Source organism: Zootoca vivipara, chromosome 9, assembly GCF_963506605.1.
Source record: "Zootoca vivipara chromosome 9, rZooViv1.1, whole genome shotgun sequence".
Taxonomy (NCBI): domain Eukaryota; kingdom Metazoa; phylum Chordata; class Lepidosauria; order Squamata; family Lacertidae; genus Zootoca; species Zootoca vivipara.
Window position 1 is genome coordinate 77,090,887 of NC_083284.1, and position 12,928 is coordinate 77,103,814.

Below are 12,928 nucleotides of genomic sequence, written 5' to 3' on the forward strand. Positions count from 1 at the left end.
TATGCTGAGAAATCATCAAGATGAATGTAATATTCTTGTCTGTATGCAGAAGGAAGCTGATACAAAGGAGAGGTCTGTTTTTGATATTCCAATATTCACGGAGGAGTTCCTGAACCACAGTAAAGGTGAGCAGAATGCAAGACATGTGTCCCCATTCCACCCACCCAATACCTGGCAGAGTTGAGCAAACGGTATTTTACACATTGCTGTGTTTTATTTTGTGACAACATTATGTGCATCTACTCAAGTAAGTCCCCTTGAGTTTATTGGGGCTTTCTCCCATGTTAAGTGCATATAGAATTTCAGCCTTAGTCACTTTGAGGCGGGGCTGTTGTGTGTGGGGGGGGGGGGAGGAATACAAGTATTTTAATTAAAGAAGCAAATTTTCATGAATTCTAAAATTGGTTAGCTACCATTCAGTTTCAAGACTGGAAAAAAGACTTCTTTTCTATTAACCCTCCCTTGGGCTCAAGGTGTAGAGTTTGTTCTGATTTTTTGTATGTCCCAGTCCTGTTCAAAAAGAGATCACCCCTTTGTTCCCATACTAGACTTACTGCTTCTTATACTGGATAAGCCAGTCTTCGGGGCCCTTTTCACCCCCATCTTCTCCTCCAGGAAAGCAGCTGTGAACTCCTGGTGCTAACCAAAATCTGCAGCGAGAGAGTTTCCCCTTGGATTGTGCAGCCAAGGCTTAGAATGTCATTCCATTTGATGCAGTGCCAGCAGACACTTGTACTAGCAAGATCTGGAGATATTCCCTGGGCAGCCTATCCTTTTAGTTATATCAAGGTGAAATTGATTTTCAGAGAATGGGAAGCATTTTATTAATCAAGCAGATGATAGGGGCTTTTCTTCTGAAGTTCAGCGGCAAAGAGGATTTGAGTTATCTGTGCTCTTTGTCAAAAGAGATCTCTAAAGTCCCTTGGCATATGCCTGTTGGAACAGTGGCTGTGGCTGACTTCCTTCACGATCAAATACATTCCAGGTCTTGATTTTCTCCCCCCTTTCCCTCGCCCCCTTCAGTTTAATCCTTATATACCTGCTTGTTGTTTATTTCGCTTCCTTTATTGGATATTACCAAATATTCTCCATATCCAACTGTTGGACAAAAGGGCTTGCTTATGATCTCCCCTCCCCTTGTCATCTGTTTTTCCGGTGGGGGGTTGACAGCACGGGAAGCCGAGCTGCGCCAGCTGCGCAAGTCCAACATGGAGTTTGAGGAGAGGAATGCTGCCCTGCAGAAGCACGTGGAGAGCATGCGCACAGCGGTGGAGAAGCTGGAAGTGGATGTGGTGCAGGAGCGCAGCCGCAACACAGTCCTGCAGCAGCACCTGGAGACCTTGCGGCAGGCCCTCAGCAGCAGCTTTGCTGGAGTCCCACTGCCAGGTGAAAACCCTTTCCAGAGGGGAGGGAGTTGGTAGCCCTTGCTTTGTTTGCTTCAGGGATTGCATGCTAGGGAGCTTTAGGGTGTTCTAAATGTGGAGCGCTGCCCCTGCTCTCGTGTGTTATAGTGTCAGCATGTGTGTGAGAGAGAAAGTTTGAATTTTGAATTAGTTGTGCCATTCTGTTGCCTATGAGTACTTCAGAAGAGAATAATAATAATAATTTATTATTTATACCCCGCCCATCTGGCTGGGTTTCCCCATCCACTCTGGGCAGCTTCCAACAGAAAAACAAAACACAGTAATCTATTAAACATTAAAAGCCTCCCTAAACAGGGCTGCCTTCAGATGTCTTCTAAAAGTTTGTAGTTGTTTTTCTCTTTGACATCTGATGGGAGGGCGTTCCACAGGGCGTGCACCACTACCGAGAAGGCCCTCTGCCTAGTTCCCTGCAACTTGGCTTCTTGCAACGAGGGAACCGCCACAGGGCCCTCGGCGCTGGACCTCAGTGTCCGGGTAGAACAATGGGGGTGGAGACGCTCCTTCAGGTATACTGCATCGAGGCCATTTAGGGCTTTAAAGGTCAGCACCAACACTTTGAATTGTGCCCGGAAACGTACTGGGAGCCAATGTAGGTCTTTCAGGACTGGTGTTATATGGTCTTGGTGGCTGCTCCCAGTCACCAGTCTAGCTGCTGCATTCTGGATTAGTTGTAGTTTCTGAGTCACCTTCAAAGGTAGCCCCACATAGAGCGCATTGCAGTAGTCCAAGCGAGAGATAACTAGAGCATGCACCACTCTGGCAATACAGTCCACAGGCAGGTACGGTTTTCGCCTGCATACCAGATGGAGCTGGTAAACAGCTGCCCTGGACACAGAATTGACCTGCGCCTCCATGGAGAGCTGTGAGTCCAGAATGACTCCCAGGCTGTGCACCTGGTCCTTCAGGGGCACAGTTACCCCATTCAGGACCAGGGGGTCCTCCACACCTGCCCGCCTCCTGTCCCCCACAAACAGTACTTCTGTCTTGTCAGGATTCAACCTCAGAGAGGCCTTCACTCTATGCCAGCTGAATGGAGGTGCCTGTTGGTCCTTGAAGTGATAGGAATGCAGCATAGCTGGGGCAGTTGCCTTCATTCAGGCTGGGGGCTGCATATAAAAGGGGGATTTGACAAAGCACAAAAAGTGAGATGTGACCTTTTTCCTTTTTTATTTTTAAGGACAAATTTGGGGAGGCCTCAGAGACCCACAAAAACCTTTTGGCATCCCTAATACCACATCAAGGGAGCCATGGGAGCAGTCAGTAATCATTTTAAAACTTTTTTTTTTAATGAAAACGTCTGAGAAGTGACAGGTGGGAGGCACAGAAATCTCTTGTGGTGTTCTGATTTGGCTTGTTGGCCATGGCTTAGTCCCTCCTATGATACAGTGTATTGAAGCAGTCCCTTTTGTCCTACTGTTGGCCAAACGCTGTATCCATGCAAGCGAACTGTCTTCATCCCATGTGCTTTGCGCTGACAGAGCATTTGAGAATTCAAGTCCCGCCTGCAATTTGGCATAAGAGTGGAGCTTCCGTGCCTGCTGTAGCTACTGCAGTTAACACACTGTTTCCTTTTTCCTTTTTCTCATCTACACCTTGCAGGAAGTGGAGAGATCCCCACAATGGACACCATTGATTCATACATGAATCGGCTGCACAACATCATCCTGGCAAACCCGCAGGATAATGAGAATCTTATAGCCATCGTCCGAGAAGTTGTAAACCGCCTCGAACGCTAGTGCCTGGGTGAGCTGCTGCCTTGCCAGGACTCTTAAGACTGAAGTGAAATGCCGCTGGCTTCTGAAATGGCTGGCTTCCAAGTTAAATTTCAGATCCCATAGACTTTGATGTCAGCATTCTGTATTTGGTGAAATCAAAGTCCAATAGTAGTTTAGTTATCCAGCACAAATGCCTCATTCACCACACTCACTGTTTCTGATATTCTGATATCTTACATTTTTCACAGTTACACTTCCACATACAGTGGTGCCTCGCTAGACTAATTAAATTTGTTCCACGGGTCAATTCGTGTAACGAATTTTTCGTCTAGCGAGTCGCGGTTTCTCATAGGAATGCATTGAAACTTAATGTGTTCCTATGGGCTCCGAGGGACTGGCGGCGGAGGCACTTGCTCTCTTGGCTTGGGGAAGGCAGGCAGGCAGGCGCTTGCTCTCTTGCCTGCCTACCTTCCCTGAGCCAAGAGAGCAAGTGCTGCTGCCACCGCCAGTCCCCTTGGCTTGGGGAAGGCAGCCAGCGAAAAGCCCTGCTTTTTCCCGCTCACCTCAGCGGCGGCGCTAAGATAGCCGATCCCAGGTCGGGGCGAGCGGGAGAAAGCGGCGCTTTTTGCCGGCTGCCTTCCCCAAGCCAAGGGGAAGGCAGCCAGCGAAAAGTCGTTCCCCGGAGCCTCTCAGCTGATCTTCCTTTGCCTTCTTCCCTTGCTACAGCTGGTTCCCCTTTCACTAGACAAGGGGGTTTTGCAAATAGGTTTTGTGATCGGAGGTTTTTATGGCCACGCTTCGCAAGACAAAGTGGTGGCCATAGAAAACCTCGTCGTCTTGCGAGGCAACCTCCGATCGCAAAACCTATTCGTATAGCGAAAAAATTGTCTAACAGGGCATTCGTCTAGCGAGGCACCACTGTACAAGGGCATATTTAATAGGGTTGCTAAAGAGACAAATCAAGTATCCCCGCCATAGTATATTTCCTGTTAGCAGTGTTTATCAGCTCTTGTATGCAGCTGTACTTTAAGAAAAGAAGAAGCACTAGCTTGACCTTTTTGTTTTAAACCTGCAAGGCTAAGTTCCTGAGCCGTTATTCTGAATTGCCAGCATGAAACCAAATGGCATTTTAATTCAGTGGATTCTGAGCGGAGGTCCATCTGTGCCCTGGGAAGCCAGAGGTCCTCAACCTTTCTGGTCCTTGACCTTTTGTGATAATTGCGTAGCACAGTTAATTGCGTGATTCCCATTTCAGCTTAGCTTAAGTAAAAAGACCATTGCCCTTCCCTCAAGCAGCCAGATGGAACAGACGAGCATTCCAAATCATGTCTGCTCCCTGCAGGATTTAGAAGCAGCACTTTTGCCACTGTTTTATGAAAAGGAACAGCTTGCGGACACAAGTCTGGGATTTTTCTGCTGCTCATCAGCCTTCTTGTTTTAAGAGGGCATTTTCTGTTAGGATGCCTGTAAGCTGGAAAGGAGAGGCTTGGGGAATTGACAGGTGGGAGGCTGTTTGTCTGCGACAGAATGTGGCAGTCAGTGAAGAGGTCTCTCTTTAGGCCGATATGGAAGGGCACCTCAGGCCCAGAGCCAGATGCTTCCCATTCAACACACCTTGCAGCAGAGTCTGACTTGAAACTTCAAATGTTAAGACAGCTAGCTGTATGCAGTTGTATCTGCTGTTGTGAGTGACCCCAGGAGAGTTATCAACATTATTTGTGGCATCAAAATGGAAATGTGTTCTGCTTCTGGAGGAAAATGCATTCAAATTTGAATCACTTGAAGCAACAGCCACACACACACACACACACACACACAAGCCACCATGCTTCTCCTCCTTCCTCACTGTTCCAGTTAAAAAGGTATGTTCTCACTCCCTAAAAACAACATAGATAAGGCAATTAAAATGTTAATTTCAGACTGAGTTAGTTATACAAATATGAATACTTAACTGCTGTTGATGTTCCAAGCACGGTTTGTAATTGGCAAAATATTCATCGAACGTGAGAACGTCCCTTTTAATCTCAGGTGTTTGGGATTATCACTGAAAATACAACCCAGGACTGAGCCCACCGTTTCCAGAGACAAGTCTTAGTGTGAGCCTGACATATACAAACTTTTTCTAAATCTTGTCATCATTGTCCCCTTTGTTTTATTTGCAGTTTCTTAGGCCCTGGATGTTTTTCTTAAAGGGATGAAACAAATGTGAGGAAGGAGGGACATGCTGAGAATAAGCCGAAGACACTCTAGTTCTTGCTTACTGGATGAGCATCTTCTGTGAGGACCCAGGAGCAGCCCAAGAGAAGAGGACATCCCCTCTAGCTTGCACTGCTGTGTGCCATTTCCTGTTATTTATCACCTGGCTCTGGGCACACTCTGGACTAGAAGAGGCCATGATGATGCTTCCTTCTCTGTCAGGTCAAAGTTGTCTGTCTTTGGTAATACAAAGCTCTGGAATTTCTGGTGCCCATGCTCTGACAGAGTCTCTCCTGCCCCACCGGCGCAGTCCCACCCTGTTTCCCTGCACCTTAGTTGCATGAACTGACTCTGTGCTCTGCTTGCCATCAAAGCCTCTCTTCCATCTGGTGAAAATGTCTGCAGACGTGTGTTAATTGTTTAAAAAAACACCTCTGTGATAATCCAGTAAAAAAAGAAAAGAAAAAGGACCATCAGCTTTCTTTTTTCTCCTGGCATTGTAAGTTCAAAACCTTCTTGTTGGATTAAAACCTTCTTTGTAGTTTGTTACCTAGTTTGATGTTACATGGTAGTCTTGTGATTCAAATATCTCTTCTGAGCAACAGGAAATGAGCATGAAGGAGAAATTACATGCCCCTCTCCTTCTGGTAATGTGTGGCCATCCCAAAGAAATAAACTATGTAAACAGGTCTCTTGCTATGGATTTTTACAGAGCTCTAGGAAAAACGAAATTAAATAAAATTGGGATCTGGAGGCTACCATAAAGCAGGCATGGATAACCTCCGACCCACAGACTAAATTAGTCTTAGCAGGGCTCATAATTTGCCCTGCAGAGGCATTTTCTCTGCCATATGCCAGACATCCTACACTGATCAGCGCTGACTGAAAGCCCTACTTTGCGGCAGGATCTTCCTTTGTAGCAAACCCCTAGTTGCCCCTCTGAAGAGCCGCAGTACATACTTCAGCCAGTGGTAGAGGAGAGTGAATTATGCGGGTCGCCCTAACCTAGAACCTCACTGTGTTCCATTGAGTCAGCACACATTTATCTCTCTACAAATGTGAAATGCTGCAGAGTCAAGCAAGAACACGAGTACCGTATTTTTCGTTCCATAAGACGCACTTTTTTCCTCCTAAAAAGTAAGAGGAAATGTCTGTGTGTCTTATGGAGCGAGTGCGTGGTCCCTGGAGCCAAATTGCCCAGGGGCTAAAGGCAGATCGTGCTTTTTAAAAGAAAAAGAAAGAAAGAGCTAAAGGCTAACAGGAAGGGAAGGGAAAGGCACCCACTCAGCAGCTGATTGCAAGATAGGTGAGGGAGTTAAGGGAGCTAGCACCCTTCCCGGCCCCTTGCCTAGGCCTCAGTTGTTGTCTGCAGAGGGAGACATGTGACTGGCTGATTTGATTATCTGTCTGGAAACTGTAGAAATGCAGAGAAGCTAGAGAAGCTGCAGAACTGTGAGTTGAACCCCATAAAAACAGTATTTTTTCCCCTTTGCAAGGGAACTCAGCAACTTTGAGCTGATCCTAAAAAATGGAGCTTTCCCCCTTTGCAAAAAAGATGCACAACTCTGAGCTGACCCCCACCCCAAAACGGGGCTTTTCCCATTTGCAAAAAAATGCTGCACAGCTTTGAGCTGATCCTAAAACAATATATGGAGCTTTCCCCCTTTGCAAGCAATAGGAGTATAGCATCTACATCAGGCATCCCCAAACTTTGGCCCTCCAGATGTTTTGGACTACAATTCCCATCTTCCCCGACCACTGGTCCTGTTAGCTAGGGAGTTGTAGGCCAAGACATCTGGAGGGCTGCAGTTTGGGGATGCCTGATCTAGATCAGGGGTCAGTGAACTTTTTCAGCAGGGGGCCGGTCCACTGTCCCTCAGACCTTGTGGGGGCCAGACTATATTTTGAAAAAAAATATGAACGAATTCCTATACCCCACAAATAACCCAGAGATGCATTTTAAATGAAAGGACACATTCCACTCATGTAAAACACCAGGCAGGCCCCACAAGTAACCCAGAGGTGCATTTTAAATAAAAGGACACATTCTACTCATGTAAAAACATGCTGATTCCTGGACCGTCCGCGGGCTGGATTTAGAAGGCAGTTGGGTGCATCCGGCCCCTGGGCCTTAGTTTGGGGATGCCGGATCTAGATCAAGGGAAGTAATAGTACCACTGTATTCCGCTCTGGTCAGACCTCACCTGGAATACTGTGTCCAGTTCTGGGCACCACAGTTCAAGAAGGATACTGACAAGCTGGAACGTGTCCAGAAGAGGGCAACCAAAATGGTCAAAGGCCTGGAAACGATGCCTTATGAGGAACGGTTTAGGGAGCTGGGCATGTTTAGCCTGGAGAAGAGAAGGTTAAGGGGTGATATGATAGCCATGTTCAAATATATTAAAGGATGCCATATAGAGGAGGGTGAAAGGTTGTTTTCTGCTGCTCCAGAGAAGCGGACATGGAGCAATGGATTCTAGTGGTTTCCCCAAACAGTGGTGTAACATCACAAAAGTGTACTGTTGGCATATGTTTAACTCTGATAAAAATATTGCCTTTTGAATGTTTATCTGAGTTTCGTGTAAACCTGGTACCTCCTGACATCCGTCTGACCTTGTGGCTTCAGCAGAAGGGCTGCTATGATGCTACTGATCGCAACTGTACAGTCTGAGTTGATACCCCTTGTTCACACAGCAGCTGTATCGTCATGCACCGACTGTGTGCAAAGGACAAAGAGTGCAGGAACAGTGGCAGCCCCTCCCAGAGTCCCTAGCAACTGTGCAGCTACACACAGATTGCAACACAACGCAGGACAATTCTCCTGGCAGCAATGTGTGGAAAACTCCCATTGACAGGAAGCAACCAATGGCAGCAGTGTTAGAAACGCTTGACCCATTCCTTCCTCGCTTCCTCTAGAGAAGGAAGGAAGGCCTTGCTCTTATATGAGGGAGCTGGCAGGCAGAATAAAAGTCCTGTTTCTAAGAGGCGTGTCCAAGTTTTCCATTGGGTTGTAACACCTTTCAAATTGTATTTTGAGCACAATTTGCATCTCTGAGCATTTGAATAGAGATAACTTTTGTGATGGAAATGTCCTGACAGAAGTGAACCCGTAAAACAGGATCATACTAAAAGAGGAAAGGTCAAAACAAGTAATTGCTCCCCAGATGCAACAGTACAGCGGGAAGGTGGAAAATTGCAGAGGAACATTTGAGGGGTGCTGCTGCTGACACTTTCAGCCCTATGGTTTAGTAAGGTAAAGGGTAAAGGGACCCCTGACCATTAGATCCAGTTGTGACCGACTCTGGGGTTGCAGTGCTCATCTCGCATTATTGGTCAGGGGAGCTGGTGTACAGCTTCCAGGTCATGCGGCCAGCATGACAAAGCCACTTCTGGCGAACCACAGCAGCGCACGGAAACGCCATTTACCTTCCCACCAGAGCGGCACCTATTTATCTACTTGCACTTTGAGGTGCTTTCGAACTGCTAGGTTGGCAGAAGCTGGGACCGAGCAACGGGAACTCAGCCCGTCATGGGGATTCGAACCGCTGACGTTCTCATCGGCAAGCCCTAGGCTCTGTGGTTTAACACACAGCACCACCCGCTGGTTTAGTAGAGGGGGATGGTTTAATTTATTTATTTATTCCCTCCCCATCTGGTTGGGTTTCCCCAACCACTTTGGGCGTTTTCAACAGAACATTAGAAATGGAATAAAACTTCAAATATCCCTTTACTCAGAGAATAGCTGATCTATGAAATTTGCCTCCAGAGGATGTGATGGTGATTCAAAGGTGGTTAGAGAAGTTTGTGGAGGAAAGGTCTATCAAGATCTCCTAATCCTTAAGGCTGTGTGCTGGATGCAGGATCAGAGGCCTGCCAGTTGCTGAGCAACAAGAGCAGCAGAGGGCTGTTGCTGTGAGGTCCTGCCGGCAGGCTGCCTCTGAGGTCCCTGATTGGCCATTCTGAGGAAAAGGAGGCTGGACTAGATAAGTCTTTGCTCTTCAAGTTTCCTGCAGAAGTGTTTTTTGTAATTTAATTTCTAAGATTGGTTTGAAAGTGAGTCAATGTGCTCTTGTAACATTTGCTTCTTTAAACCTGCTTAATGCTAAATCTGTTCTGATTTAGATTTCAACTGTGTTTTAATGAGTGACTTTTTACTAGTGTTGCCTTCTGTTGTTGAAAGATGCCGTCAAGTTCACATTCATCATCCGTGCTCGTTCCTAGACGCTCCAAATTGGTAATACACTCATTTCCTTTACTGTGTTTTGAATAGCATGTTGCCAGTTTGAGAGTTCAATGTGCTTTTGTGTTTTTGTTTTTTTTAAATGGCAACAATGAATTTTCAGTTGCAATCTGAACTATGAATTCATTTGTGGTGGTGATTGTGAGGGTTGTTAGAGGCAAGGAAGGGGAGACGGGCTTTTGTGAAAAATCTTATGAGTCATTGTGGTCAAGGACCAGAGCCTCAGATGATCTTCTGGGGGGACCTGAAAAGATCAGGTTGAAGCTTTGGGGAAGGACCCATCCCTGGGTCCCCAGAAAGAGCTCCCATCAGCCAAACTAGGGAGGGACAGAACAGCCTGTTTCTAGTTCATCTCAATTTCTCATGTTCATCTCTACAGTGGTACCTCACAAGACAAAATTAATTTGTTTCATGAGTCGTTTCATGTTGCGATAATTTCATCTTGTGAAGGGTGGTTTCTAGAAGAACTGCGCCTTCTAGAATCACACATGGGTCAGAATGTAATTACTCTTCAGGTTTTGCACTTCTCTGAATCTTACAAGAGTAATTATGTTCCGACTCGTGTGATTCCAGGACAAGGGAGGCAGTAGCTCTGAAGCAGCCTCTCCACCCCAGAGGCAGGGGCCGGGTTTGCAGTTCAGCCAGAGTTGCTAGCCTTGCTTCCATCATGCAGCAGACGGGGGGGGACTTCTGCCATTGTCATAACGAGGAAAAGCAAAACACGAGGGACCAAAATATCTCTGCAAGTTCCTTCCCTCCTTCTTGGCAGCTGCTGTAAAATCATTTAGGAATCACTGCTTATACAAGGTCACAGCCCCTTCCGCTTCTGCAGGCAGTTTCCCTTCTGTAACTCATGTGGGATTGGGGTGGGGGGGTACCTTTGAGTTTAGCTGCATCCTCTAGACCAGGGGTAGGCAACCTAAGGCCCGTGGGCCAGATGCGGCTCAATCGCCTTCTCAATCCGGCCCACGGACCGCCCGGGAATCAGTGGTTTTTTACATGAGTAGAGTGTGCCCTGCTATTTAAAATGCATTTCTGGGTTATTTGTGGGGCATAAGAATTCATTCATTTCCCCCCAAAAAATATAGTCTGGCCCACAACATGGTCTGAGGGACTGTGGACCGGCCCACGACTGAAAAAGGTTGCTGACCCCTGCTCTAGACCCTGGAACGAACACATCCAAGCTCAGTGGGAGCCTCAGTATAAAGACCTATCTTTCCCTCCACCCCAGATCTACTCTGCTGTCTCTTAGCAAAAGGTAGGCAATCCATCCTTCCCTTCCTCTTTCTGTACATTTTTATCCTCTTATAAATGCCTTTGGATTTCCGGACTGGGTGCCTTTTTGATTTGCAAAAGACTTGCCACTTGGAAGCATCCATTTCACAAGGGAGCTTCCTCTGTTGGGATTTCCCTCACTGGAATCCCCCAACCAAGGTGGTTACTAACAACAAGAAACATGGTAGCTGCATTGCATGGGGGTGGACCAGATGACCCTTGGGAGCCCTTCCTACCCCTAAAGTTCTATGATTCTATGCAGTGTAGCAATAAAAGTTGCCATTTAATAAAAGTAAGAAGCCTAACCATAGAGCCTTAGATAACTGTGCCACTGTGGCAAAGGGGACATCCCCAGTCCCCTCCTCGCCACATCTTCTGCGACTGAGGACTAGGCAACTGGTGCCCAGATTTTAATCCGAGTGTGTAGGTGTCAATGGTCAGCCCTGCCCAGTCCTTAAAGCTGAAGTCTCTTCAGATGGGGAACAGATCTTCACATTGCCAGTAACCCTGAGGGTGTTGGACCCAGACACCCCTGCCTCGAGACCCGAGTTCCTGGCATGTGGTGCTGCATGGGGCAGAGGGCAGTGAGCTGAATCACTCATTCTGAGATGTGCATGAACATGGGTCCTTTGTGAGGACTAGGGCAGAATGAGGGAGAGTGATATGCTCCTAAATGCCTGGAAGTGCTTACATCTGTGCTAACAGAGGCAGAGTTAGGGGAGCCTAACTGGGTCACTTGTATTGGGTGTTGAGCTTCAGGGGCGCTCCAACTCTGCTTTGGAATGCAGCACAAGAGGCGGCAGGGCACCACGTGTTGGTGTTGCACCGGACGCCACTGGAATTTGAGACCCCCAGGTCCACCCCTGGGGCTAATGCAATCGCCTATATGCTTTGGGGGTTAATATCTCAGGCAGCAAGAGTTTGAAAATGCCACAGAAAAATCTGTGTAATCTCTCTCTTTTTCTCCCCACCCCCAAATCTAGCTCTGCCAGAATTTTCTCTCTCTTCTCTCTTTTTAAAGTGGAAAGGCAGAAGTTTGTACTTAATATGGGCCATAATCTTTCCAAGGCAAACAAAAACGGGAGTTTTGGAATGAAAGTTCTTTCAATGTTCCAAGTAGGCATTCTATCCATTGGTGGGAGTTGGTTTCACTCAGAATGGAGCTCACTTAAGAGGGTGGCCTTTAGGGTCGGTTCACTGTTTATTCACTGTGTGAGGCCCACGATTCATCGTGTGAGGGCTAAGTGATCCAGTGATGGTGATGTGGAAGGAAAACTACCTACAGTTCAAACGCCACTGAGATCTTTCCTACCACTTCAAATACAAAGCTTGTCATGGTGATTATTCAGACACGGTCCTGGCCTGAAGTATTGTGCATCATTTTATTGTTTTATTTTGTTATATATTAAATTTGTCTACTGCCCTTCATCCACAGATCTCAAAATCACACATACACAATTCAGTTGTGATTTGGCTGCTACCCTGTCACCTGGTTATTTTGGATCTTAAATTGGGGCTGTGTGCATGCAAGGGGCCTCTCGTTTTGTGACACAACATCAGTTGCTTGCCTTGTGAGTCCCCACTCCCCACCCCGCTTCAGTCATTGGGATAACCAGTTAGATTACTGTAATACACTCTGCGCAGGGAATCCTAGAATTGTAGAGTGGGAAGGGGCCACGGGGGTCATCCAGTCCAACCCCCTGCAATGCAGGAATCTGTTGCCCAACATTGGGCAGTCTGGACATTTTAAAGTAGTTCAAAATGGGGCAGTCAGCCCAATACTGCATCTATCCACCTAAGCTAGCATCAGTTATTTAATAAAACTTATATACCCTTTGATCATTGTTGTTGTTGTTTAGTCGTTTAGTCGTGTCCGACTCTTCGTGACCCCATGGACCATAGCACGCCAGGCACTCCTGTCTTGCACTGCCTCCCGCAGTTTGGGCAAACTCATGTTCGTAGCTTCAAGAACACTGTCCAGCCATCTCGTCCTCTGTCATCCCCTTCTCCTACATCCCCTTCTCCAACATCAGGGTCTTTTCCAGGGAGTCTTCTCTTCTCATGAGGTGGCCAAAGTA

The 12,928-nt window shown here is 46.9% G+C and overlaps 1 protein-coding gene across 3 annotated transcripts in view; it reads left to right on the forward strand.

The window, feature by feature from the left end:
- The window catches only part of HMG20A (high mobility group 20A), a 74,084-nt gene extending 61,397 nt beyond the window's left edge, over positions 1–12,687 (forward strand). For all 3 annotated transcript variants that reach the window (XM_035112194.2, XM_035112196.2, XM_035112197.2), the window contains 4 exons: positions 50–125; positions 1,171–1,386; positions 3,024–3,167; positions 5,302–12,687. In XM_035112194.2, the coding sequence (XP_034968085.1) occupies positions 50–125; positions 1,171–1,386; positions 3,024–3,160 (429 nt within the window). In that variant the 3' untranslated portion in view covers positions 3,161–3,167; positions 5,302–12,687. The remainder of the gene's footprint in view (positions 1–49; positions 126–1,170; positions 1,387–3,023; positions 3,168–5,301) is intronic.
- The last annotated feature ends 241 nt before the right edge of the window (positions 12,688–12,928 follow it).